The 27,692-nt window shown below is 36.6% G+C and overlaps 5 protein-coding genes across 5 annotated transcripts; 3 read left to right on the top strand and 2 right to left on the bottom strand.

Moving 5' to 3' along the window:
* Window positions 1-371: 371 nt before the first annotated feature.
* On the bottom strand, window positions 372-3,135 carry LOC106353207. The gene is made up of 2 exons (XM_013792912.3): window positions 645-3,135; window positions 372-581 (listed from the first exon to the last, which is right to left on the bottom strand). The coding sequence occupies exon 1, from the start codon at window positions 3,000-3,002 to the stop codon at window positions 657-659; it is 2,346 nt and encodes a 781-aa protein (XP_013648366.2). The 5' UTR covers window positions 3,003-3,135; the 3' UTR covers window positions 372-581; window positions 645-656.
* A 1,011-nt stretch (window positions 3,136-4,146) lies between these two features.
* Window positions 4,147-5,406, top strand: LOC106353208 (PLASMODESMATA CALLOSE-BINDING PROTEIN 5-like). Its single transcript, XM_013792914.3, has 3 exons — window positions 4,147-4,648; window positions 4,753-4,780; window positions 5,010-5,406. Exons 1-3 carry the CDS (start codon window positions 4,309-4,311, stop codon window positions 5,152-5,154), a joined length of 513 nt encoding a protein of 170 aa, XP_013648368.2. The 5' UTR covers window positions 4,147-4,308; the 3' UTR covers window positions 5,155-5,406.
* A 2,620-nt stretch (window positions 5,407-8,026) lies between these two features.
* Window positions 8,027-10,472, top strand: LOC106356836 (zinc finger protein GIS-like). Its single transcript, XM_013796562.3, has one exon. It carries the CDS (start codon window positions 9,104-9,106, stop codon window positions 9,965-9,967), a length of 864 nt encoding a protein of 287 aa, XP_013652016.2. The 5' UTR covers window positions 8,027-9,103; the 3' UTR covers window positions 9,968-10,472.
* An 8,780-nt stretch (window positions 10,473-19,252) lies between these two features.
* On the top strand, window positions 19,253-21,281 carry LOC106356838 (putative metal tolerance protein C3). The gene is made up of 7 exons (XM_048737075.1): window positions 19,253-19,513; window positions 19,622-19,812; window positions 19,895-20,093; window positions 20,176-20,354; window positions 20,429-20,579; window positions 20,703-20,839; window positions 20,992-21,281. Exons 1-7 carry the CDS (start codon window positions 19,270-19,272, stop codon window positions 21,166-21,168), a joined length of 1,278 nt encoding a protein of 425 aa, XP_048593032.1. The 5' UTR covers window positions 19,253-19,269; the 3' UTR covers window positions 21,169-21,281.
* Window positions 21,282-23,973: 2,692 nt separating this feature from the next.
* Window positions 23,974-26,839, bottom strand: LOC106353211 (E3 ubiquitin-protein ligase SINAT2). The gene is made up of 4 exons (XM_013792917.3): window positions 26,626-26,839; window positions 25,177-25,481; window positions 24,720-25,106; window positions 23,974-24,645 (listed from the first exon to the last, which is right to left on the bottom strand). The coding sequence occupies exons 2-4, from the start codon at window positions 25,393-25,395 to the stop codon at window positions 24,325-24,327; spliced, it is 927 nt and encodes a 308-aa protein (XP_013648371.1). The 5' UTR covers window positions 25,396-25,481; window positions 26,626-26,839; the 3' UTR covers window positions 23,974-24,324.
* Between the last annotated feature and the right edge of the window lie 853 nt (window positions 26,840-27,692).

Below are 27,692 nucleotides of genomic sequence, written 5' to 3'. Positions count from 1 at the left end.
ATGTGTGTTTAATCTTTATATTACAAAGAGAAGTAAACTAACACTTTTCGGTTATCTTCTTTTCACTGTTAATTTGTTAAGAGAAAAGTAAAATATAATTGGAGCTTTTTACATTGTATCAACATTTAGATGTTAACATTCCACTACTTCTATTTCCCACTCTAAAATAAATATTGTTATATTATCTTCTTTATTTAGAATAGAAAATGCAATTCATATATATTAAGGGGAATCCACTGAAGGTACTTCTTCCTCGATTATATAGAAAAAATAAAAGAACTTATCCAAGAATGAATCAGTTAGAACTGATACGTATACTACCGACCGGACAGACCATACACGCATTCCGAAATACCAGGAATCTGACAACAGATTTGAAGTTGTTTAGCACTAGCTTAACAAGTCTCAAAGATGACTAAATGTTGATACAATGTAGTGCTAATTAAGACTGGAATTGATCACAACCGTTGATTACATTTCCTAGAACGAGATTAAAGAGATTAAATCAACATCGTCTACATCATACAAAACGAAGCTAAAATAATATCTGTTCTTCAAAAGCTTCACTGATTTGCAGAAACCTGCAAGGAAAAAACAATATAAAGTTAAACTGGACATTTGAGTAAAAGAGAGTAGTAAAGTACCTTAACAGCATCTCATGTCTCTTCTGTAGCAGCATCAGCAGTAACAGCTTCGAAAGGCTCATCATTCTTGCTTTCCGAAAGTGCTTCTCTACATATCTTCACTTCATTTTCAACCACGATCAATCTCTCGTTTAGCGACTCCACAGCATCCATTTGCTCTTGAAACACTTTAAACCATTCACTTCCAAACTCCTCGATCTGTCTCTCTATTCGAGCTCGTGTCATCTTGTCTTCCCCTTCTCGCTTCAATCTCAGCTTCTCAATTTCAGCAACGCTCAGAACTAAACCTCCAGAGCCCTTAACATCCTTGTAGACAGGTTTATCATCACGCAAAGGGCAACGCTTCCTGTGCTCGTTTGACGCCTTTTTGGTTTCTTTCAAAGCCTTCCTGTATCCTTCTAACACACTTGTCATCATCCTAAGCTCACTCTCAAGCCTATAGATCATTAGATCTTTCCTCTGTTGCTCCTCGTACTTGCTTCTTTCAAGATCATGAATCATTTCATCTTTTCTTTGCAGCTCGCTCATCAGATACTCCTGGTTCATCGCAGACTGTGCACGCTCTCGATCCTTTTGAGCACATGACATCCTAGCTTTCTCAGCCCACAGCACAATCTGATCCACGCATACCTCAACTGGTTGCGGCTTTTCATCCCAAGACGGCTCTTCAGTCCTCATCCTCTTACCGTCAGGGTTGTGATAAGACATATCATTCTCATGATCAATCTGCCTCTTGTTGTTGGTGTTACTACCTGAGCCCATAGCCATATGCATGTCAACCCTAGAAGCAAGGAAATGACCACCAGTTGAGTTGCCGTGCATCTGTAACCCAGAGGCAAAACGTAAGGGAGATACATCTCCTAACATGCCATCTCCATGAAGTGAGTCTCCATTTGGGAAAAAGGGAAACCCTCCTTCATGCCTTTCTTTATCTTCCTCAGTTTCCTCTTCCTCAAGATCTTCAATCTGTTCGTCTTCTCCCATTTCCATGGGCCCTTCTATGTTGTTCTCTTCGTCTCCTTCTGTAGCGATACTAAGATCACAGTGGCGAAGAAAATGGGAAGTAGAACCAGCATGAGTGTCGTCATTCCACGACCACTTTTCAACCTCTTCCTTCTTATCTTCCTCAACATCCATTGGCTGTTCCTCAACAGGACCTTGCTGCTCCTCCTCAGCGACCATTTCAGACACAGTCTCTTGCCCGAGATTCAGTTCAATCATATGTTCTTCCACATAAGTCTCTTCTTCCTTTAATTCAGTGGCATCAGTGGCACAATTATCTCTTCCTGAATCTGCAGCACCAACATCTTCCTCCTCCTTAACCTCCAAACTATCTTCCTTTGGAGACTTCACCACAACACCAACCTCCTTAACATCATCATCCTCCTCCTTAACCTCCAAACAATCTTCCTTTGGAGACTTTACCAAAACCTCAACCTCCTTAACATCATCCTCCTCATCATCATTAGATTCTTCCCTAAGTAAATCTTCTTTCTGGCTTCTGATCAACAGCTGCAGATGCGAAGCAAAGAAACAATCACCGAGCTCAGGACCAGCTTTCAGCTCTTTCTCAACCATGAACCATAGCAGTGCAGCCCAATCAAGCTTCTCCAACTTCTTCTCCTTTACATCCCTCCCCCATTCAACCACCTCCACAGGCATAATCCACATATCATCAGTATGAAGCAGCACCCAAGTCTCCAAAATCTCATCCACAAACTTAGCCGACTCATCCCTCTCCAAAACCTCCCTCTCCTCCTCAGCAACCACAATGTCTTTCTTCTTAGGCAGCTTCAAAGCTCGAGCCAAATCAGCACGAGTAACATTAACCCTAGACCCATTCACATAGCTACACCTACTCTCAGGACTGTAATAAGCAACAAGGTTCGCAACAAGATCCTGTCGGATGTTTTGGTCGAACTCCAAGTGAAGAAACTCCCAGATCCCCAACGTCTTCAGCAGCTTCTCGTGGCGAGAAAAGTCTAGGGCTTTAGCTGGGACGAAAGGAATGGGCTTTAGGGTTTTCAAGAGTACCTCAAGCTTCTCCCTTGACTTCTCTTGCTGCTTACGTTTCTTGAGAAACCCTTTCTTCTTCTTCGGCCCACCTCCGCGGCGGTAATTAGAAGAGGTTACGGCTTGTGCTGCGTCAGTTTCGTCGTCTTCGTTCTTGCTTTCTTCGATCGATGGATCTGGCTGCTGATCTACGGCCTCGAGATCTCTCTGGGTTGATTCTAGGTTTAGGGTTTCGCCTCCTTGCTCTACGGTGGGTTTCTGCGGTGGGTTAGGGTTCGTGGGAAGAGTATCTGGGTCTGTAGCTGGATCTCGAGAGGAATCGGTGGGATCTGACGGTGAAGCCATGGCTGAGTTTTTTTTTCTCCGGGGAAGATAGAAATGAGTTCTCTCTTTCTCGGTCGCGACGATTAAGCTTCAAAGTCTTTCACGATGAACCTAACCAATCAGGAAATGACACGTCATCAATCCGAGCGAACTTGCATTATTGGAAGTCGGAGAGTCCAGCTCCTTATGTGGGGCCCATTACATTCCTTTACCTCTTTTAATGGGCCGAAGGTTCGTAAGAGAAGCCCAAATCTAAAATCCAAAAAGATTACATAATACACCCATACTTTTTTATTTTTCACGATAAAATCTAAAATCCAAAATCCAAAATCCAAAATGGTCTCTTAGTTACTCTCTACTAGGCGTGGACTTTTTTACCTCAACCCGAAATACCTATCTAAACCTAAATCAGAAAAACTGAAACCGAATCCGAACTGTTATACAAAAATATCCGAATATGACTTATGAGCTTAGTACTTTGGTGTTTAGTTATAATCGAACCGAACCGAAATCCGAACTAGGATCCATAGATATCCGAAATTAGTTAAATATGTTAATGTTTTTATATTTTTTAAGATGATTTAGATATTTTAGAATATTCAAAATATTTTTTTAGTTTGTTTTAGTTGTTATTTTGAATACTTTTTAGTTAATTTAGATAGTTTAATTAATTTTTAATTAGATTTGTAAACAATCTATATATTTTGAAAAAAAAAATTTGTCAATTTTTAAGGTTTAAAAAATATTTTTTTGGACAATTTTAAACATTGTACATCTGATCCGAACCGAATCCAGAAAGAACCAAACCGAACTTGATCCAATAATTAGTAAAACCCGAATAGTACTTCTGAGCATAACACCGAAAATCCAAAAATCTGAACCACCCGGACCGAAACCGAACGCCCAGTCCTACTCTCGAGTCTCGACAGTGAAGCCATTGCTGTTTTTTTCTTAGGAAAAGCTACATCACAAAAAAAAATTCGTTTTGGACGACTGTGAAGCCAGGTCGGGTCGGGTCGGGATTCCTTTACATCTTTTTAATGGGCCGAAAGTTCTGAAAGTAGCCCAAATCATTAATCGCTAGAATCCAAAAAAACTGCATAATAGACCTTGGTATTTTCTCTCTTTCAAGAAAAAGTCCAAAATAGTCACTCTCTCACTCTCTCTCTCTCGCACTCTCTCACTCATTGCGTCGTCACTGTTAGATCTTCCAGCTTCCTGAAACCTTTAACGGTAACTTTTTAACGAATCAGCGACTATAAACCTCTCTTCACCTTCTTCGTAACGCTTTTTTAGCTTCATCTTCTCTCTCTCTGCTGAAACGATTATGACTCTCCCTCACCTCCATTTCTCTCTCCTCGCCGCGACGGCGATTATGTTAGTGGCGATTGCGGATGCGCAGGCCGGGGGTCAAGTGCTGCAGGCGGAGCTTTGGTGCGTCGCGAAGAACAACGCGGAAGATTCGTCGCTACAGACGGCGATCGATTGGGCTTGTGGACAAGGAGGCGCGGACTGCGGCCCGATCCAGCAGGGTAGAGCTTGCAACGACCCGACGGATATCCAGAAGATGGCGTCGTATGTGTTCAACAACTACTACTTGAAGAACGGACTCGCAGACGATGCTTGCAATTTCAACAACAACGCTGCTCTCACTTCCATCAATCCCAGTAAAGTCTCCATTTTTTTTTACATTTATTCAAAGTTGTTACCTTTCTTCGAGCTTGTTGAATTCGTTTTTTATTTGTGTCAATGTGTGTGTGTGTGTTTTCAGGTCAAGGAACTTGCAGATACCCTTCGAGGTATGGCGTTTTGAGTGATGTTTTCATACTGCTTTTGATTAGATTATGATTCGATATGGAGTTTTGAGTGATTGTTTGGTGTTCGAATTCTTAAAGTTTCCTTTTTTATGCTCAGCAGTTTCCTTATAAAGAACATTTTTTTTGTGCTGCTTTGTTTCTCTGGTGTGATACACATCTATATCTTGTTTCATTTGTTCTGTATACTTATGTAAATATCATGGATGTGCAGTAAGAGAGTGAGCAATGGTCGAGTGGCTGATGACACTTCAATGGGTTCAGGACAAGCAGATATGAGCCGTGGCAGACGGGTTTCCACCACTTGGATCTTGTTGGTCTTTAGCATATTGATGGTGACATGGATAATTCATCTTTAGGCCACACGCACATTGTACTCCTTGATGATGAGGAAGGTGCTATTTTGATCTCTTCCAATATTACCTATATGAAGATAGGTCCTAATATCTAATTTTCTGCCATCTTTTGGTTTTGTTGTCCTCCCTATTCAATCCCACTTGGACTCTGTGTGTTCAACATGTTTTTGAGTTGTAATGTGTATTGATATTTCTCTTTGTCAACGAATATATAATGCTATCAACCAAAATTAGCGGATACATTTTGATCTGAAATTCCTGAAATACAAAGATTAATAGACATGGAGGATCTATCAATCATGCAAAGAAGAAAGAAAGATAGTACCGACATTCCCCCAATAGACACTTGAAAAAAAGCAAAGAAACTTGAATGGCGTTTCCTTGTGTGCTCAACCGAGATCGTTCTAATCTACATATCATTGACTAAATAGATGTCAAACGAGTACAAACCAAAATTATAACGGGCTTGTAGTCTTTCTGCAACAGTATCAACTGCCTGTCCCTTGCACAGCCCAACAAGAGACTCTGGAGTGCATCACGGTTGGTGAAAAGTCAGTCAACAGTGGATACCTTGAAGGTGGACTAGTAAGCATTGAAAGAGAGACGACTGAGTGGACTTCATTTTGTTTTACATCTTCTCTCAGCGAAAAAAGGTTACAGATTGAGGAAGAAACTACCATCCATACATGAATCATCGGAAGAGTAAATACGTGAGGTAGCTTCTTCGAATTTTATTAAGTGCGAGGAGTTGTTGTTTTCGTAGTGAGCTCTCTTGTTGATGCAGGTTTGATAGGGGCAATGTGGTCATGAGACCTTCAACACTATCTATCAAGAGTGTTATTAGAGGATGGTTGGAGAAAACGTTCAGGAAGATGACTAGTCTTGAAAACTGGAGGAAGACTGTCCTGTTCGTTTGCGTGCTTGCTTTGGCCGTTGATCCTTTGTTTTTCTTTATCCCTGTGATTGATTCTCATAAGTTCTGCTTCACTTTGGACAAGAAGCTTGGTGTAGCTGTTTGTGTCCTTCGTACTCTTATTGACGTATTCTATGTGATTCACTTCATTTTTCATTTTATAACTGAGCTCGTTGCTCCTCGTTCTCGAGCGTCATTAAGAGGCGAGTTAGTTGTGCATTCTAAGGCTATAAGGAAGAGACTTTTCTTTTTCTACTTTTGACATTGTTTCTGTTCTCCCCATTACCCAGTTGTGTTTGTGATGTATGGAAGTTTTATAGGATATGACTAGAAATCCGTTGATTCTGAAAATATCCGGAAAACTAGAACAAAACAAAAATTTTATTTAGTTTAAAAATGCCTAAGATCAATGTTTTCTTAAATTCGTTGAGATCTCCAATGATCTACCGAAAACAAGGAACAAAGAAAAAACTCTCAATTTTATTAATCAAATCATAAACTGAATACAATTCTAGGCATAAGACACCTATTTATATGAAAACTAAATAACAATAAAACTATTAAAATCCTTAAGATAATTTTAACTAATTAAGATAAATACTAAAATACCTATAAACTAAATAATCAAAATATTTGGAATATATACAAATATCTCTCTTCATCAGTTTGTTACTAGCTCTAGTTCTCAACAACATCAGACTCTGATTGATTAGAGATCTCGCAGGTGGTGGTTCTAACTCTCGTTTCAAGGAAGCAAATGACATCAGTGGTGTCGAAGGTGATACTAAAATGGGTTATGTTCTGTCAATATATACCGAGAAGCATCCATATCTATCCAATTTTCAAAGAAGTGACCAGAGCTTCTGGTACAATATCTCAAACGAAGTGGGTTGGAGCTGCTTTAAACCTTTTCCTTTACTTGCTGCCGAGTCATGTAAGCAGCAAAAGCTTCTTTCTCCCTCATTCGCACATTGCTAGAACCATATATGATCGATTTGTTGGGCAGGTTATTGGGGCTCTCTAGTACTTGAGTGCAAATGAAAAGAAAGACACATGTTGGCATGAAGCGTGTGCAAAGATAGCTGGATGTAACTTAACAAATTACTTATGTGCACGAAGTGGTACTGGTGGAGACAACAGTCGTTTCCTGAACACTTCATGCGCATTAATCGATCTGGAGCAAATCATAAACTCCACAGTTTTAACTTTGGTATGTACATTGATGCATTGAAATCTGGGGTGGTAGAGTCCATGAATTTTCCAAGGAAGCTCTTGTACTGCTTTTTGTGGGGACTGCTATTAATAAGTCCCACATCAGACACATATGTGATCCTTGGGCAATATATATGTGTATAGGCAATCATCCACTCTTGAGCTAGCTTTTGGGTGTGAGTTGAACTCATCATTAAGGTGGTATCAGAGTCCATGGTGAAAGCGCATCATATGATTTTCCATATAAAATTTCCTACCTATGTAGTCTGTACAACTAGCCCATATTACTGTGGTATGTCCGAGATGTTGGGTTTGGGCTGTTTCCGTTGGACCGTTTCCCACCCACATCTCGAGAGGGACTATTAAAATGTCCCACATCAGACACATATATAATCTTTGACAATATATATGTGTATGGACAATCCTCCACTCTTGAGTTAGCTTTTGGATCCATCACTAATAAACGTCGACAAGTTGATTAGCAACGTTGAATGATCAGCATGTATGGACCACTTCTCTTTATGTCTTTAAGTACTCTCTACAGAACATCTTTTGCGTGAGAGCGATGGATAGGTGAAAGAAGTAAAAGCTGGTCCTTGAGGGAAAACTAATTATTTCCCTCTTAGATCTATTAATAGTAACATCCCGTGTACGTACATGAGCATTATATGTGATCAAAGAGTATTCACCTAACTTACGTTGGTAATTTATTAATTCTTGATCGTGCTATATAATATTGTTTCTCCCAATATTAATTTGAATGTTTATATGTTGTTAGTTGAATTAATTAAGGATCGATGTAAATTGTAAAGTATGGAAAAAAAAACTGAATGGCTTATATCTAGAAAGAAAAACTGATTTGAAGACCAAAATAATTTTATCTAGGTCAAAGGTGGTTGTAAAAACAGACCTAAGCTAAGCATAAATATGACTAAACTATCTAAAGAAACAATTGATCAAAAAGTTGAATCCATATAGAACCTCACCCTAAGAACCCTTAATAATCATGCCTAAGAGCCGGCTCTTACCTTTTTTAGTTAAAAGTTAAGAGACAGTTTCTTATATTCCACTAATAACCCCACCCTAAAAACCCTCCAATAATCATGCTCTGCCATTTCTCTTTTCTCATTTTCTATATTTTTATTTTTTTTATTTGGTTATATACTTGTCTAGGACTTACCGTTGGAAAAACTCTAAAATCATCATTATCCCGAGTTTCTTAGGCTGGGGTTCTTAGAGAAATATAAAAATTGTTTCTTAATTTTTAACTAAAAATTTAAGAAACTTAAAATACTACTTTAAAAAACTCTTGATAATGATGCTCTAAAAGCACCTTCAATGGTTAGAAACCATGAAAGTTTCTAAAACAAAAGAAAAATATTAGTATTATAATTATTTATTTATTTTTTATTTTCTTTAAATTAGTTAATTATCTATTTGAATGACATGTGTCCTTTTATTATCTCATAGTTTCTTAAGAATTCATAACTAAGTTCATTTTTTTTTCTAATTTCATTTTTTTTTTCTTTAAATACTAAGAACTTCTCCTAATACTATTATTGGAAGTGTTCTAATTACGAGTTTTTAAGAAATTGTAGAAAACTAAAAGAACACATGTCATTCGAATAGATGATTAACTAGTTTAAAAAAAATAAAACATAAATAAATAATTATAATACTAATACTTTTTTTTTATTTTAGAAATAATAATGGTTTCTAACCATAAGTAACTACTATTATGAAAATTACATGATCGAATCCATTCTTAATTTCTTATCCAACTTATTACCAAACTATTCTTATATCAAATCCTTTTTATAAAGTAATATGTGTGTTAACACCATATCAAGTTCATGTATATATATATATATAAACTCTCTGGGACAGTCAGCCTCACAACTAAATATTCACGCATCATCCCTCTCTCTTCTAGCTCTCTTTATGGACGAACTAGATGGAGAAAGAGAAACAAAAGATTTCATGAACGTTGAATCTTTCTCTCAACTTCCATTCTTCCGTCGTCCTCCCTCCAAAGATAAGAGCTCTAAACCCATTCGTCTATTCGGAAAATATTTCACCGGCGGAGATTACTTCGGTGAAGACCACTCCGAGATCAACAACAAAAAAGATAAAGAAAAAGAAGAAGACCAAACCGAAGATGACGGTAAGGACAATAGCATAAACAACAACAGAAGATTCGAGTGTCACTATTGTTTTAGAAACTTCCCTACTTCACAGGCCCTAGGTGGTCACCAAAACGCTCACAAACGAGAACGCCAACTCGCCAAACGCAATGCTTCCTCTTACTTTCATCATCCCGACGCTAACCTCTACGGTTACCATCACTACCCATCCTGGAGCAGCGGGTCATTACCGGCCGCTAGGTTCTATGGTGCTGGACACACTTTAGGCACGTCATCCTCGTATGGCACACGACCGAATGGGAGTCCATTTGGACTATGGCGTGTACCGCCCTCGTCGTCCAGTGTTAAAGGCAGTTATAACACAGACGCAGCGTTTACTAGTCATCATGACTCTTATAATAACTCGACTTCACCGTTTTTGGTCGGTTCTCAACCGCATCCACCGTTACATGTGGGTGGCTCTTCAGCTCAGAACCGCATGTCCTCATACGGGCACGGTTTGAGCCCCAGTTTAAAAGATAATGTGAGTCTCGATCTTCATCTTTAACGTTACGAAGGAAGACAAACTAAATGTCCCTTTTACTCATCTTTTAACTAGTTCCGTTAGTAAGATTTAAGATTGTTGTGTAACTTAGGGAAATAAAAAACAACATGGTGTTTAGATTTGTGAAAGAGAAAAGGCACGATGTGTAGATCTCATGTTAACGTAATTATCTGGCTAGGAGTTGATAATATAATGTTCTTAACATCATCGATAATATTAAATAAAAAACAACTATATGATTTTCCAAACGTGCGTAAATGAGAGAAGAAATTATCGTTTCACGTGTCCACCACAATTATTGGCTTTGAAGTTTCAGCATCAAACATTTTTGTTTCGGGTGAAATTCAGAGAAATGGTCAGTCATACTAATAAATATTCAACTAATATCACTCAGAAAACATAAACTTTCAACAATAGGATCATAGAATGTTAATGAACACAAAGTTCTTTATGTACAATGGACTCATCTCCATGCCCTGGTAAAAAAAATGGAAACTCAAGATTTTAACAAAAAGAAAAAAAAAACTCAAGATGGGTAACTGATGATTAATTGCGTATGGGTACGTGAAGACAATGGACAAGACAAAAGTGTAGAGAGAGACAAAGAGAGTGAAGTGGTCCATCACAGAACATGTACAAATGTAGAGTTTGTGATAGAGCTTTCTCATCTGTCCCTCATATATGTTACTATTCTCTTCTTTTTTTTGAAATACTATGTTACTATTCTCTTACCTTTGCAATTTCGAGTAAAAAAACATAAACAAGAAGCTAAAGCAAAGAAAAATTCCTCAAGCTTTCTACTTTTGTGTTTTGCTTTTCTTTTCTTAATCTTCTTTTTGGCAAACAAAAGTAACTCGAGAAGTTGTGAATTTGTGATTCACATACCGTAGACTCCACTTAATAGATGCCAACCTGAAGGGTTCGTCTTGTTGCATTCAAAAGGACATATTTTGATTTAAGGCATCTATATATGCACTACAAGATATCAGACAATGGCAACGACCTAAAATGGTTTCTACGACAAAAAAACATGAGAGAAACCTTATATACCTAATTAACTATGTAGTTTTATTACGTAAGAGCACGTTTATTGGAGGGTTCTTAGCGGAATATAAGAAACTGTCAGACGGTTTCCCAATCTAAGAAATCCTCCAATAAACATGCTCTTATACTCTTAATTCATAGCATTATATATGAAAATGTAGCAAGGGGTTTTGTTTACGCCAATGATCCGGAAATTAAAGCATACGGGCTTCCACATTTTTCAAACTTTAATCACAGACTATAAGAAGCGTTGATTCACACCCTCCACCAATATAATGCAATATGTAACAACTAGTGATAGACATTATATGCTTTCTTTTTCAGAAGTGAGCTAATCTGATTCAATCAAGTCTCATATGAAAGGAAAATGGAAAAGGATATTGCCAATAGATACGACATGTTTAGAAACTCTACTGGGAAAGTACATCACAATACTTGTTCGTTGTACTTTTTCTCTATAAACATTGTTTGATGATGGCTAATTAAGATATAACTAACATTCGCAATATCAGCGACACCAACCTAAAGTAAATAGCTAGACACGTTTGAGAGGCCGCAGAAATCGACATTTACGATTTTCCTGACCTAAAGACTTAGTCATCAGTTTTATAACAGGGAAGGGACCAGATGCTGCAACCTCAGCCTGTAGATCAAAAAGGAAGTGATCAGGTTTTTAAAACATTTTTTATGGACAAGTTTGAACATAACTTTTGCAATAAGGATGTTTCAGTTGTCACCAATAGTAGTATCAACACAAAAGATACAGAAAGATTGAAAAGACACACCTGCCCTCCTGGAACAGTCCCTCAGCTACAAACAGTACTAGTTGAGAGTTGAAGTTTTAGGAAACTACCTACTAGGAGAATACTGTCAAAAGAGTTAACATCAGTAGCGGCTACAAGTGGACCTACCAGTTACTCCAATTGAGAAGGAAGCATGTGATAACTGTACACAAGTAAAGACATTGCACACAAGTAAAGACATTGTAGAAATCTTATGGGACCACTTTTGTGTTCAGTTGTTTTTGTAAGATGTGGAAAGAACTTGGTAGAATCTAAGGAACAGTGGCCCATACCCCTATGAGAAAAGTTGCAAAACTGAGGATGATAGTTCGAACAGCACAAATCTCAGAGCACTATCTGATGGTTTTGGGTAAAGTTAAAGGTGTAAAGCAAGACCATGTGGTTGGATAATTGAGATGATTGTTTCCCTTTGAGTCCTAAATTTAAACATCCCCATGCTTTTGTATCTTTTCTTTCTATGCTCTTCTTTTGGTGATGTTGCATCACTCCTAAGAAAGTTATATCAGACTGTAGAATAATTTAGCTACCTTAATAGCCAAAGCTGAAAAACCCACAGGTCAAGTTAGCTATCAAGGCTCATGCAGTTCTATAACTATTTTTAACCTGGGCTCAGTAAGATACTGTAGGCAATCAAACAACATGAAGGCAAAGAAACAGTACTAGATACAGTAAATATTTGTTTTTATGGACTTGGTTCTCAATAATGCAAGTTACAAATAACAACTAGAAGAAGAGAGGTCAAGATCTTGAAATATTTGCAAGCTGGATATTAGTATAATAGTATCACAGCTATGCTGCAGCAGGTACATATAATTTCTTACTTGGAAATTATGCATGACTTTACTTTAGCTACACTTTCTGAGTTCAAGCACAAGGTGTGTTTCTCTTTGATGTCATGACTATATACAACAGCGAAAGTCCCCTACTGTGAAGCACTTGAGGAGGTTTTAATGTGAGGTGATTGTTAGTGGACAAGCTTTTGAAGTGCCTAACCAACACATGTCAGTATTCAGAGAAAGTTATATAATTCAGGTGCTTTCCGAAAAGTTATTGTTGGGATTGTTAAACCCCATGTCCAACTCTCTATTATCCGATTAGTACGATATTGTCCACTTTGGGCCTAATTGGCAAGCCCTCATGGATTTACTTTTGGTTTTCATCCCAAAAGGCCTCGTACTATTAGAGTTGGACATCTCTTTATATATTAGACACTCCTTGTCTAATTCTCCAATGTGGGACTTAGTTTGTTATATCACATTCTTCCCTTCAAACTAAGGATCACATTCATCTCGTGTCCCACAACTGACTTCCAGAATCTTCTGACTTGATTTCTGCCACACATCTCTCATTCCTAACTCATAGGATACCCATTCATCACTCATTCATCACTCAAAGGGTATTTAGGTCTTTCTTGCAGATTTCTCGTCAACCGGCTCTGATACCAATTGTTGGGATTGTTAAACCCCATGTCCAACTCTCTATTATCCGATTAGTACAATATTGTCCACTTTGGGCCTAATTGGCAAGCCCGCATGGATTTACTTTTGGTTTTCATCCCAAAAGGCCTCGTACTATTAGAGTTGGACATCTCTTTATATATTAGACACTCCTTGTCTAATTCTCCAATGTGGGACTTAGTTTGTTATATCACATTGAGTCAAAAGAAAGAGAGAAGAAGCAATGGGAGAAATCGTTGCAACCAATATCGCATAAGGTGGTGGATCGTCATCCATCAAGTGTCCAATGCTCAGCGACACAAATTATACCGTGTGGACCATGAGAATGAAAGTGGCGCTAAAGGTTCACAAGGTATGGGAAACTATTGAACCAGGAGAAGACGAAGGAGAGAAGAATGATATGGCAAGGGCACTTTTGTTCCAATCAATCCCGGAATCGTTGATCTTACAAGTAGGAAATCTAGAGACTGCAAAAGCAGTTTGGGAGGCAATAAAAACTCGACATATGGGAGCTGATCGAGTCAAGGAAGCGAGGCTGCAAACCCTTGCAGCTGAATTTAACCGACTAAAGATGAAGGAAACAGATTCTATAGACGAGTTTGTTGGAAAGCTATCGGAACTATCGACCAAATCAGCCTCTTTAGGCGAAGACATTGAGGAACCGAAGCTAGTAAAAAAGTTTCTTAATAGCCTACCTCGAAAGAAATACATACACATTATAGCCGCGCTAGAACAAGTTCTCGATCTTAATAAAACAAGTTTCGAGGACATTATAGAGAGACTGAAGGCGTATGAAGAGAGGATTTTTGAAGATGAAGAAGAAAAACATGAAGATCAAGGTCAAGATAAACTGATGTTTACTAATACGCCAGATTCTCAGCAAAATCATGACAGGTACGAGTCAGGAAGAGGTAGAGGCAGAGGCGGTCGCTATGGTTTTCGAGGAAGAGGTAGAGGTCGATATGGCTATCAACAAAATTTCCAGCACCAACAAAGTTATCAGCAAAACCAAGGTTACTATAGACAAGAACGTGACCCGTCGAGAGTTGTGTGCTATAGGTGTGACAAGATGGGACACTTTGCGATGAACTGTCCCGACCGATTGCTTAAACTACAAGAAACACAAGAGAATGAAGTAGCTACTCAAGAAGCAGAGGAACTTATGATGCATGAGGTCGTGTTCTTGAATGAACGAAACGTCACACCAAGTAAACTCGAAGAAAATACAGCTGATGATCATCTATGGTACCTAGACAACGGGGCTAGCAACCATATGACGGGGAACCTGGGCTACTTCTCAACATTAGATCATGGGATAACAGGAAAAGTGAAGTTTGGGGATGATTCCCGCATTGACATCAAAGGAAAAGGATCCATATTCTTTAAAACAAAGAACGGTGAAAGAAGAGTATTATCTGATGTTTACTTCATACCTAAACTTCGGAGCAATATTATTAGCCTAGGTCAGGCTACTGAGTCGGGATGCGAGGTTAGAATGAAAGAAGACCACCTATTCTTGTATGATCGAGATAACAAGTTGCTGGTTAAAGCGAAGAGAGCAAAGAATAGATTATATAAAGTAGTTATGGAGGCAGAGAATATCAAGTGTTTACAACTAATGCATCTCAGGGAATCAACAAAATGGCATGCTCGCCTGGGACATGTTGGCCTAGAGAACCTAAAACTGATGGTTAACAAGAAGCTTGTCACCGGTTTACCAGCGTTTGAAGTAGAAAAGGAGACTTGCGGTTCTTGCTTGAGAGGCAAGCAAACTCGAAAACCATTTCCACAGGCGAGTTCTTTCCGAGCAACAAGTATATTGGAGCTGATACATGGAGATCTTTGTGGACCGATAACACCACACACAGCAGGAGGAAATAGATATGTATTTGTTCTGATCGATGACCACTCTCGATATATGTGGAGTATTCTCATGAAGGAGAAAAGTGAAGCGTTCACTAAGTTTAAACGGTTTAAAGCTGTGGTCGAGCAAGAGTCTGGTGCAATGATAAAAACGTTTCGTACTGATAGAGGAGGGGAGTTCACTTCCCATGAATTCCAAGAGTTCTGCGAGAAAGAAGGCATAAAACGTCATCTAACCGCACCATACTCCCCACAACAAAACGGAGTGGTCGAGCGGAGGAACAGAACACTACTCGAGATGACACAGAGTATCTTAAAGCACTTAGATGTCCCAAACTGGCTCTGGGGAGAAGCGGTACGACATGCGACGTACCTAATCAATAGGCTAGCAACAAGAATTCTTCATCGACAGGTTCCATACGAAAGCTACAAAGGCAAGAAACCAAACGTTGATCACCTAAGAGTTTTTGGTTGTATTTGCTATGTGAAAGTGAACACACCGCACCTGAAGAAGCTGGACGACAGAACACGGATGCTTGTCCATCTTGGAACCGAGCCTGGATCAAAAGCCTATCGACTTCTTGATCCAACCAGTCGGAAAATAGTTGTAAGCCGCGATGTGGTATTTGATGAAGAACGAGGATGGAAGTGGGACGAAACAGAGAAGACTTCAAGCAACGGGTCTAGTGCGTTGAGCTTTAATTACTACCTTGGTGATCAAGGTACACGAGTAAATACAGAGGGAGTTGAGGAAAATAAAGATAACACTCAAGAAGCAAAAGAAGAAGAGGTTGGTAACGAAGCAGATACAGAGGATTCGCCAATGGAGCTGAGGCGCTCCACAAGAACGAGCAGGTTGCCAAGTTACCTTGAAGACTATGAACTTCTGTGTGAAGAAGATGACTTTGAGACGTTATGCGAAGCCGAGTGTGAACATCTTTTGCTTCTTGTCAACGAAGAGCCATGGAACTATGAGGAAGCAAGCGAATTGAAAGTATGGAGAGATGCATGTGATGATGAAATCAAGTCTATCGAGAAGAACAAAACTTGGAGTCTAGGTGATCTTCCTCCAAATTGTAAAGCAATAGGATTAAAGTGGGTGTTTAAAGTTAAAAGAAACTCTGATGGAAGCATAAACAAATACAAAGCAAGACTTGTGGCTAAGGGATATATACAAAAGCATGGTATTGACTTCGACGAGGTGTTTGCTCCAGTTGCGCGTATTGAAACTGTGCGTTTGATCATCGGAATGGCTGCATCACGTGGCTGGCAACTTCATCATCTCGACGTCAAGACGGCTTTTCTTCACGGCGAGTTAAAAGAAGAGGTCTATGTTTCACAACCTGAAGGTTACATAATCAAAGGGAGTGAAACTAAGGTCTACAAATTAAAGAAGGCATTATATGGCTTGAGACAAGCCCCAAGGGCATGGAATGAGAAATTAAATGCAGTACTGCGAGATCTAAGGTTTGTGCGATGTCTAAAGGAACCATCCTTATACCGAAAAGAAAATAAGGAGCATCTGTTGGTCGTGGCAGTTTATGTTGATGATCTACTCGTGACTGGTTCAAGCTTGGAGATGATACTAGAGTTTAAGAGAGATATGGCGACAAGATTTGAGATGAGTGATCTCGGTCGACTAAGTTATTATCTTGGCATAGAAGTTTCACAGCGAGAAGGAAGTATTGTGCTAAGCCAAGAAAGATATGCTACAAAGATACTTGAGACCGCCAGAATGAAAGGATGTAACGCAGTGCATATACCGATGGATGCAGGCTTAAAGTTGTGTAGAGCCGATGACGAACGTGGCGTTGACGCAACCGACTACAGGAGGAACATCGGCTGTTTAAGATACTTGATACATACAAGGCCTGATCTGGCGTATAGTGTTGGAGTGTTAAGCAGGTATATGCACGCTCCAAAGGAATCTCACAAGGCTGCACTAAAACAAGTGCTCCGGTATCTACAAGGAACTTTGACGTATGGTCTCGAGTTTGGATCTAAGTCGCAGGAAGGTTTGATAGGCTACAGCGATAGTAGCTATAATGCTGATCCAGATGATGGCAAGAGTACAACAGGTCATATTTTCTATCTTGGTGGCAATCCGATTACATGGTGTTCTCAGAAGCAAGAGATTGTTGCATTGTCATCATGTGAAGCTGAGTTTATGGCGGCAACAGAGACAGCCAAACAAGCAATTTGGTTACAGGATCTACTTGAGGAGATCATTGGACGTGTGGGCAACAAAGTGATGATACGAATAGACAATAAATCTGCTATAGCCTTGACCAAGAATCCAGTTTTTCATGGTCGCAGCAAGCATATACATTCGAGGTTTCATTTTATAAGAGAATGCATTGAAAAGAACATGGTGAGCGTGGAGCATATTGCAGGAGTTAAGCAAAAGGCTGATATACTTACTAAAGCACTCGGGAGAATTAAATTTAAGGAGATGAAAGACTTGATTGGGATTCAAGATGTTTCAAATGGAGACTTCAAGATCAAGGGGGTGAATGTTGAAGTGAACTTGAAGTAGCTTAGGAAACAAGCTACCACTTTCCTATGAGATTAGGAAAGTCATATGTTAGAGTTATCTATAAGAGTAGTTTCCTAATGAGTTTAGGAACTTAAGATTTATATATAAGGATATGCAAGAGTGTTGCATAACTTGTGAGTGTTGAGAGCTTTAGTTTTGAGTTATTTTCTAAAGCATTGAGTGATTAATAAAGTGTGAATTTGAGAGTTTGATTCAATAGTTACTGATGTCTACAGAAAACGAGAAAACACAAATGTAACGGTAGCAGCTAATATCAAGCCACCGCTATCAAATGGAAGATATTGCATTATGTATTAGCACTGACAGAGATACAAGATTAATGAACACGGTGGGGAATGTGAGTTTATTGCGAGTAACTTCACCTATGACTTTTATGTAACATAGTAGGAGTCAGAAGCCTTAATATCTACTAGAACATGACAGATAATCATAAATTTGAAGCTTCCCGACGTTTTATAATTATCAAAGAATGATAATACCCATTGTAAAATGTTTTTTTTTCACTGTAAATGTTTCTTACACAAGAAACGTGGATGAGTTTAAGATGATCATCTTTTATCTCAAACAGTTCCCCTTGCCGTCAGTTCCAAGGACACCTATAATCAAAAGAAAGAGCTGAGAAGCAAAGAAACTCGATACAAAGGACACCCTTCAACAAACTAAATGCCTATTATATATACAGGTTTGCATTATCCCTAAAGTTGACCAACGAACCGAACGGTTAAATTAAAAGGCACGGTTCATGAATTTTAAACCAGTTTAACAATTGGACCGGTCGAACCGTATAAAAAGTCTGAAGACGTACTAGCCGGCTAAAAAATAGAATTCTCACAAAGGCCCATGAAAGCCCAATTATGGTGTCCTGCTTTCTTATTTGGTGTCTGTCTACCTACTTAGGAAATACACAAATACTAACCCGAAAATAACAATCTGGTTCTCATCCGGTTCAACAATCTAGCATAACAATAGAAATCTATGTAGGCCTATAAATCCCCACTTGTCTGGCCCCATACACATGTTGATCGATTCAAAGGTTTTCAGGGTTTTATTTTGCATCTCACTACTAAGATTCTAATTTGTATTTCTGTTGAGACACACATGTGAGCATAATCTAGGGTTTGGAAACTTAAATTTATCCTGTATTTTGCAATTACAACCATGTAGCTTGCACGTGTGTCCTAGCCAATAATAAATTGACACTTGTAATTTACCAAGAAGACAAAATCGTCAGCGAGAAGCTCCTGATTGTGGCGTGGATCAGACCATCGTTGTTGATGCTTAAGCATGGGGCAAGTACCAGGGTCTGTCTCTATCATCAACAACATTTTCTTTATTCCATTACCATATTTTATTAATTGATCCAAACGAAATTCAATAGAAATTCTTATATTCTATCTATAAAAATTAAAAACCAATCTTTGTGTACCATCATCTGTCCTCTTCTTTGTTCATCATCTACAAGCATAATCATTTCTACTGCAAATCATCTCTATAACCTTTCTGTTCTTGTTTTTTTCATTCTTAGAGGTTTTCTTTTTTCACCTTCAAGTTCAACCACTTAACTATTCATGTCTTTATGCTATGCTTTATTTGACGATCGATGATTTTATAAATACTTTTTCAGAAATGGAAGTCAACTCTACTGAAACACCATTGCTTTCGTCAAACGATCACGAAGCTGAAGTTTACAAACCGAAGTTAACCTGTTCGGTTTCTACAATGAAATCGAATTTCTTCACGGGTTTGCCTCGAAAACTTCGGTCTAAAATCGATTCGGAAGACCCTTTTCACATTGATTTCTCCAACGTCGTCGGTCTTACTAGAGGTAACTATATACACATCAAAGTGTTTTACTTTATAAGTTAGATGATAATATTCTCACAAATGTTATGAGGAAAACTCCTCACTAAAACAATATTTTGACCTTTAAAAGACGAGAAGAAATACTACAAACGACAATTGGCAACACTAAAATCTTTTGAGGAAGTAGAAAGTTTCATAGCTCGATCTGAAGAGCATGTAATCGATGAAAAAAGAGAAGAAGAAGATCGAGCTGAGAGAGCTGCACAAGAGATGGCCATGCAAATCTCCAACTGGGCTAACATATTCTTACTTTCTCTCAAGGTATATGACTTTATTTTAGACATTGACTTGAGTGATATTAATTTGATGTCTATACGTTCATCAAATGTTTTACAATTTGTAGATATATGCTACGATAAAGAGTGGATCAATAGCAATTGCAGCATCAACACTCGACTCTTTGCTTGATCTAATGGCAGGAGGAATACTTTGGTTCACACATTTATCAATGAAAAACATAAATATTTACAAATATCCCATTGGAAAACTTAGGGTGCAACCTGTTGGAATCATCATTTTCGCTGCGGTTATGGCCACTCTTGGTATATTTATTTGTACTCACATCAAAACTATATATTTGATTAAAATGTAATATAAATTAATTAACTATATGTATTTGTGTAGGGTTTCAAGTTCTGCTTGTGGCAGCTGAACAATTGATTGCAAATGAACCTCCAGAAAAAATGAGTGATGACCAATTAGTTTGGTTATATTCAATCATGCTAAGTGCAACAGCTATTAAACTTGTTTTGTGGATCTACTGCAAAAGTTCGAGAAACCATATCGTCCGTGCATATGCGAAGGTATATAGTTATATACATACATGTGCATGTAGTTTTACTATTTTATGTAGATTAATTGATGAGTTTTGATATAGGATCACCACTTTGATGTGGTGACAAACGTTCTTGGACTAATCTCGGCCGTTCTTGGGAATGCTTTCTATTGGTGGATTGATCCTGCTGGTGCTATTCTCTTAGCCATCTACACTATTATCAATTGGTCTGGGACCGTTATGGAAAATGCAGGTAACATTTCTTTCTTTCCTTTTTGCTAAAAAGGTAACATTTCTTATTCAATGTTGTTAGTTGTATTTTTAATCTAATAAATACCATTTGAGTTTTTCACTATCTTTGCTTGTATATATTTAGTATCATTGATCGGACAGGCAGCTCCTCCAGAAGTTTTACAGAAGCTGACATACTTAGTGTTGCGACAAGGCGCAGATAATATTAAATGTGTTGATACTATCCGCGTCTATACATTTGGTGTTCTTTACTTTGTCGAGGTTTGTTGATATATGGCTTAGTGTTGTAATTATATATGTATAAGTTAGATACCACCTTCTGATTGCACTTGACCATAACAGAGTTCAGCATTGCATCATAATAATATTTGGTTAATAATCATAATTATCTTTGTGTATTGTTTTATATGCAGGTGGATATAGAACTCCCAGAAAATTTGCAACTAAAGGAAGCTCATGCAATTGGTGAATCATTGCAAATAAAACTCGAAGAACTTCCAGAAGTGGAAAGAGCTTTTGTTCATCTCGATTTCGAGAGTCGTCACAAGCCTGAACACTCTGTTTTCTCTACAATTCCAAATGATTTGTAATAATATTTATTTATATAAAAAATATTTATTTATATATGTGTGTGTTTTTTATGTCTTAGTACTATACTATCTGATATCTGTAGCTTGATATATTGCACTTTGAGTTATTTATTGTTGAGTTTTTGCTTTAATAAACTTTTGGTTCATTGGATACTAACATTTTACGTTTTTTTCAACTTGTAAAAAATTATATATAAATTGACATTTTATTTAGTTGGCTAAACATGATATATGTCATCAAGACCCAACACTTACAGGATTGAAAATATATATGGATAAATGAACACAAAAGAGTAAACCATTAAGTTAATAAAGTGATTTGGAAATTGGAACCACATTTCTTTGACTCCAATATGAGAGACTTTGATCCAACAAGAATAAAGATGTTGGGGTGCCATAGACAGTTAAGCCAATACTCTAATCACCTTTGATCAAAGTAAACAATCTTAAGAATTTCTACTAAGACTCTACAAAAAAAAAGGCTTTATGCAATATCATTATAACATTCTCCAATTTATTCGGTTATTTATTAATCTAACATCATGAATGGATATAATACTAAAAGAAATATCGCAAAAGGATGGTTTATATTATTTGCTTATGTCTAACATTTGTAATGGATAAAAAAATGTACAAAGTTTGAAAATACATTACTCATCAACTACTAAATGTTTATTTTAAGTAAGGTTAATCTTCTTTGATTGCGGGTACATTTTGATCTTGAACCTATTAAGGTAAACTTCTCTTTGATCCAGCTCCTGGTTGAGAAAAAAAAATCTTTTAATAAAACTTAAAAAAAAAATTATAAGAGGATAGTAAAATTTACTATTTGTTTCTTACCGCTGAAAATTTCAAGGGAGACGTTTGCGCTTGGCAATGATAACACACTCCTAGTAATAAGAATATTCCAACTTATTTTTTTTATTTGCTTTTATAGTAATATTTAAAGGTAAAATTATTTCAACTCATTTTTATTCTAATTTTCTTTGTATATAGAAGAAGAAAAAATAACATTCGTCTATCTTATATTCTATATTTAAAATTTGATATTTTAGATAAATGCATTAAAAAATATATCTCTATTATAGAATTTTTCAGTTTTTGAAAGAAAAAAAATAGCAAGATACATTGAAGATGTCCAAGATAGGATATGATTTCAAGAACGTCTTTGATCCACACATAGACGATGATAAATGTTAGGAGATTTAGATCAAGAACTAATCAAAGACTGACAAATCCTTTTGTTCTTTCATGTTTTTGTATTTGTTGTCTCTTGCTAACATTTCTCAAATCTTCAACTTCTGAAATTCACTGAAGCCTATTTAGTATGTATTTGTAAGTTTTGGCTTATTCTTGTTTAATTCAAATCATCAAAATGCATCTCAGCAATATTGAGTTCATGTCGACTTTCTGCGTAAATTGGCATATATGTAGAATCTACAATGTTCCATTGATGCTCTTGCATCAAAATCACCATTTTAAACCAACAAAAAGGTGCACCACACTGTTTCTGACATGGTTTTCCAACAAATACATAGCCATAGGCTCCGACTGGTGACATGTAGTATTAGAGTTGAATTACAGTATGATTTATAGTTTGATGTAACTTGCAGTAAAAAGTATGTGGTAAAAACGGTAAGTTTATGTGGTAAGTTTTGCAGTAAAATAAACGTTATTATTTTATTAAAATTTGTGACTGGTAACATTTTTGATGTATAAGTTACAGTATGAGTTCTGAATAAAAGAATTGAATATAAAAACAGAGAAATAAACATTTTCTTATTAAGCTATTTTTTAAATAAATAAAAATAAATTTTTTTTAATAAGTATAAAAGTTTAAAAATAATTTTCAGTATATATAATTTTCTAAGTATTATAATAACTACTAATAATATTTATTTTAATATCAATAATAAGTTAAATTAAATGAAATAATATTATTAGCATGAACTTTAAATTAAAAAATCAAATAATAGAAAAGTTATATTACAACTTGTAGTTCCACCGCGTCTTTAGCACCAGCACCAACATCATCAACATTTTCATTATTAGACATCTTCATCCAAAAGAATAAACAAAAATTAATAAACATAAAAGGTACTCTGTTATTTTTAAACAATATATAAAGCTCAAGTAAAAAATGAAAATATGTTTTGCACGTAAAGAAGAAGAAGATAGAAAATCTCAACTTAAGCTTATTGATTTCTTAAAGTAAAACCATAAAAATATATTTGTTGGAAGTAAAGAAGAAGATATAAAAACCTTTTTGCAAGTAAAAAAAGGCTTTGTGTACTTGGCTTTGTGCACTTCCGTTAAGTTAATGATAATCCATAGACGACAAAAAAAAAAAAACCTTTTTGCAAGTGAAAAATAAAAATATTTTTTGCAAGCAAGAAGAGGACGAGAGAAGAAAACAGACCTTAAGCTTTTGGGTTTTGAAAATGACGTGATACCACACTAACTTAGGTCAATATATATAGAATTTTGTGACTGGTATTTTTTTGTGAATTATCAAATAGAATTTATGGTTAAGGTTTTGTATAATTGACTAAACGTTTGAATAATTCAAAAAATTAGGAACAAGAAAGATTATAAAATCTTTGATTAGCATAAATTTAGGTAGAGTATTTATTGGACACTCAAATGGTTGTTCACTATTTTTTCTTGTTGTAAAAAGGTTTGTTCACGATTTTTTTTAAAAAATAACAGAAAAATCAATTAAATTTGTAACTCAACTCCTAAAACATGGAATTTTGGTTGATGTAGGTTTATGTTTTAAGTTAGCAATTTTATAAAGGGTTTAAGTCAAAATCAAAAAAAAAAATTTAATACATGATTGGTAACATTTTTGAGTTACAAACTTAACTCAAACTTAATCAACCCTACCACATGTCACCAATCAAACCCATAATCAGGTCTTACTTCCCTACATTCCTTGTCTGAAACCTCAAAAACCCAACAGAAACAACCAAAAAAAAGTACAGAGATAATATGAATCTTGCAGCCACAAAATAGTAACAATGGCTCTCTCAGACTGATTCATCGTAGAAGAATATCACACCATCATCTCATCTTCATCTCCATTGGAGAAGAATCCATTATACCTCTCCATGAGGCTTCTTATGTACATCAATTCTTTGTTTGCTTCGTTTCGGCTTACTCTTCTTTCCAGATTCTACCGGTCACTCTCAACTTGAGTTCTTGCCTATCACCTCCAGAGAAGTAGAGTGCGAGGTTTCTAGGGATGATGAGACCGTCTTGACTGTCCCTGACTTTCCTGTGACTGTCACGGATGCTTCTAGGGATCCCTTGCCATGTTAGTTTACGTCCATGAGCTCCCACTTCCAAGCTGTAACTGAACTTCTTTGCCTCGTTTTCATCTCCCATGAAACGAAGAAACGCCATGTAAACTGGAGCCATCCCTAGCTGGAACGCCTCAAAGTGTAAACAGAACTGTCTCCCAAAACAGTTGAACACCTGGAAACAAATTTAAAGTAACTTAAAGAGCGTAACATGAATCAATAGTGATAGACAACTACTTATGTTATTACCGTAAGCATCCATGTAGCATTCTCAACTTCATGTGGATTTGATTTAACATAACGGTGGTTGAATGTGCAACCGTCATGCATATCCACTTTATGATCATCTTTCAGATGAACAACAAGCGTGGGGATATCACCAGTAACAGAACACTCAGAGCCAGCATAAGGGCAAGCGTAAGGCCTAAACCTGCAGTGCTGCTCGTGCTTAAGCTTGCTGTAGTAAGGAAAAATGTCATGACACCCCAAACTTTGGTACCGGCATGGAACTTCCAGGGACTCTGCAACTTTCTCGAGAGCTAAGCATCTTATGTTACCAAGCTCGTAGCGACATGTAGGGCAAGTGTTCTGCACTCTCGCTTTGCAGTTTGAGCATAATGTGTGGCCATTTGGACACTGTAGAATCAAACAAACGTTAATAAAAATGAATTTTGCAATTACCAATCTTTGAGAAAGAGGGACAAACCTGATGAATTGGAGGGTACATTAGGTTTGTACACACTGGACATTCGAGAAGCTCGTAGACACCATTGTTTGAATGCATCCCATATTTTCCAACTCCTGCGCTCCCTGACTTTGTAGGTTTGTTGTTATTAACTTCGGCTTTCGCCATTTTAACTTCGTAGTCCATTCCTGTTGAAGTAGATTCAAGGACTTCTTTCAAAGCACTGCCTCCAGGAGCCATGGTGAGTCCAATTCCCTTAATTCAAAAACGTGAAAATGCCCTTGTTGTAGTCAAATTATTTGCTCCTTTAAGATCTATTTGTTACCCTGCAGGAAGAAAGAAGGTATCATGACCAATGTTAGCTTATATGATTCACAATGTCAAACTTAGCAATCATATCAAAGGGCAGATACTTAGTTCACTTGATCAAGTCTTTTTACTTTGTTTCTGGATCTGTTAGCTTTTTATCTAACAAAAGAATAAAATAAAACAAAGTTCAAAAGTAAACAAACAATTGGAGCAAAACATTAAATGCATTTTCAGATAGGTCCCAAAGCAATAAACCTCAAGCAATGAACAATGCTAGAACTAGCTAGAGACAATTCCAATGACGTCAAATGTTAAAAGTAATCAATTGCACAACTATCAAACATCAATACTGACCATTCTTTTGAATAGTAGCAACATAATAATGGATCTAACTAGAACAAGAAAAAAAAGTAAACTAAAGAGCAGATACTTAGTTCACTTAATCAAGTTTGAGGAACAAAAAAAAACAATTCAAAAGAAAACAAATAATTGGACCAAAACATTAAATGCACTTTTAGATAGATACTAAAAGAATAGGTTTCAAGCTATCAACAATGCTAAAAGCTAGACCATTGCAACATTCAAATGACTTCAACTGTTAACAGTAATCAATTGCAGAACCATCAAACATCAGTTGAGAAAACAAAACAAAAAACATTTTCTCTTTGCAGAACATTCTTTTCAATCCAACCAGACAGAGAAACATAATAAGAATGGATCTAACTAGAACAAGAACTGCCAAATCTAACCTACGGCAGCTAACAAAGAACGTGCAAGCAAGGTTTCAATTTTCGCAATTAACAAAAAGAAATGTCTTTGATTCAAACCAGGTTTAAGCAGAAGTCTATAGAGAAGAGAAGGATGTTCAAAAATGCAAACCTCAATATCATAAATCTCAACATTATCTTTGCCCCCAATTCAAAGACAACAACAAAAATAGAGAAATGGTATTCCCAAAAATTCGATCTTTTTACATTTCGGGATATATATATTTTCCCCCACACACGATGCAATATATCAACATAAACCATCGACCCGTGAATCCTGCCCGTAAACCCAATTTCGAAATTAGGTGATTCTCGATTTTTATCCCTAATTTCAAAAAAAAAATACAAACCCAAAATTCAAAAAAAAAAAAGAGGAGAAGAAAAAGTTTGTTACCTGGAAACAAAACTCTAGACTTTGTGTTTATTGGTGTTTTGTCTGATTCAGATTCAAATCTAAGACAAGAAATTGATGGATTTTTGAAGGAAACGAAATATTTTGAGAATTACCCAGAAAATGAAAAGGGACGGGAGGAGGCGGAGGAAGAGGGATGTGTCATGTCTTCTTGAAAGCTATTAATGGTGTTCTCTTGTCTTTTTGGCTTTATTCCACTTTTTAAAACACCGAATCACAATTCACGAAGGTGGTGTTTCTTTTTTTTTTTAGAAATACATTGATCATCCCTTAATTACATTATTTATATTTAATGATTTTGTACTATATTCATACTTTTTTGACAGACTATATTCATAATTATTATTACTAATTTGATTTATTTATTTTTGGGTTACAAATTTCAACGCTCAGTTTCTTATTTTCTATATTCCATCTCTTTCATGTTTTCAGTTTCTTAACAACACAAAAGAAAAGAAAAAATATTTTAATTTTTTATTACATTCACTTATACGTGTGTGCTAGACCTGGGTATTTTAACCTGGACCCGAAGACCTGAACCGAAACCTATCCAAAAATATTTGACCTGGAACCGGATCGAAAATTTACAAGTACCTTTTGGGTCTAAATTTTTTTTACCCGAAAGAACGGAACCAAAAAAGAACCGATCTGAATAGATCCGGATCCGAAAAGAACCGACCCGAATAGATCCGACCTGATAAGAACCGATTTGTACCCGACTTAAGAACATGTATATGATGTTTTTGTGTTCTATTTTATATATATTATTTTATGATTTAGTTGAAATATCTTTTGTGAACAACATTTGTTATTATTTTATTAACATTTTTAAGTAATATAAAGCTTTAAAATATAAAATTTAGAGTTTTAAAATATTTTATTTTAATTATTAATAGTTTTATTTAAGTTGTTTTGTAAAATTTTAGATATATATGATAAATATTAAACTAAAGTTGATGAAATTGGGTATATCATGTATTTTTTAGATCCTAAATACCTGAACCCGATTCGGACCCGATATGGACCCGAAAAATTATGGGTATTTTCTG

This window comes from Brassica napus, chromosome A7, assembly GCF_020379485.1.
Source record: "Brassica napus cultivar Da-Ae chromosome A7, Da-Ae, whole genome shotgun sequence".
Taxonomy (NCBI): Eukaryota; Viridiplantae; Streptophyta; class Magnoliopsida; order Brassicales; family Brassicaceae; genus Brassica; species Brassica napus.
This window is presented reverse-complemented; position numbering and strand designations above follow the sequence as displayed.

Coding starts and splice junctions, on each gene's coding strand:
- LOC106353211 (XM_013792917.3), bottom strand. CDS start 25,395: ATGGCTCCTGGAGGCAGTGCTTTGAAAGAAGTCCTTGAATCTACTTCA. Junction 25,107..25,176: donor TGTACCCTCCAATTCATCAG/GTTTGTCCCTCT, acceptor TTGATTCTACAG/TGTCCAAATGGCCACACATT. Junction 24,646..24,719: donor ATGCTACATGGATGCTTACG/GTAATAACATAA, acceptor ATTTGTTTCCAG/GTGTTCAACTGTTTTGGGAG.
- LOC106356838 (XM_048737075.1), top strand. CDS start 19,270: ATGCTTTATTTGACGATCGATGATTTTATAAATACTTTTTCAGAAATG. Junction 20,094..20,175: donor TGCGGTTATGGCCACTCTTG/GTATATTTATTT, acceptor GTATTTGTGTAG/GGTTTCAAGTTCTGCTTGTG. Junction 20,840..20,991: donor GTGTTCTTTACTTTGTCGAG/GTTTGTTGATAT, acceptor TTTTATATGCAG/GTGGATATAGAACTCCCAGA.
- LOC106353208 (XM_013792914.3), top strand. CDS start 4,309: ATGACTCTCCCTCACCTCCATTTCTCTCTCCTCGCCGCGACGGCGATT. Junction 4,649..4,752: donor TCTCACTTCCATCAATCCCA/GTAAAGTCTCCA, acceptor GTGTGTTTTCAG/GTCAAGGAACTTGCAGATAC. Junction 4,781..5,009: donor ACTTGCAGATACCCTTCGAG/GTATGGCGTTTT, acceptor ATGGATGTGCAG/TAAGAGAGTGAGCAATGGTC.
- LOC106353207 (XM_013792912.3), bottom strand. CDS start 3,002: ATGGCTTCACCGTCAGATCCCACCGATTCCTCTCGAGATCCAGCTACA.
- LOC106356836 (XM_013796562.3), top strand. CDS start 9,104: ATGTGTGTTAACACCATATCAAGTTCATGTATATATATATATATAAAC.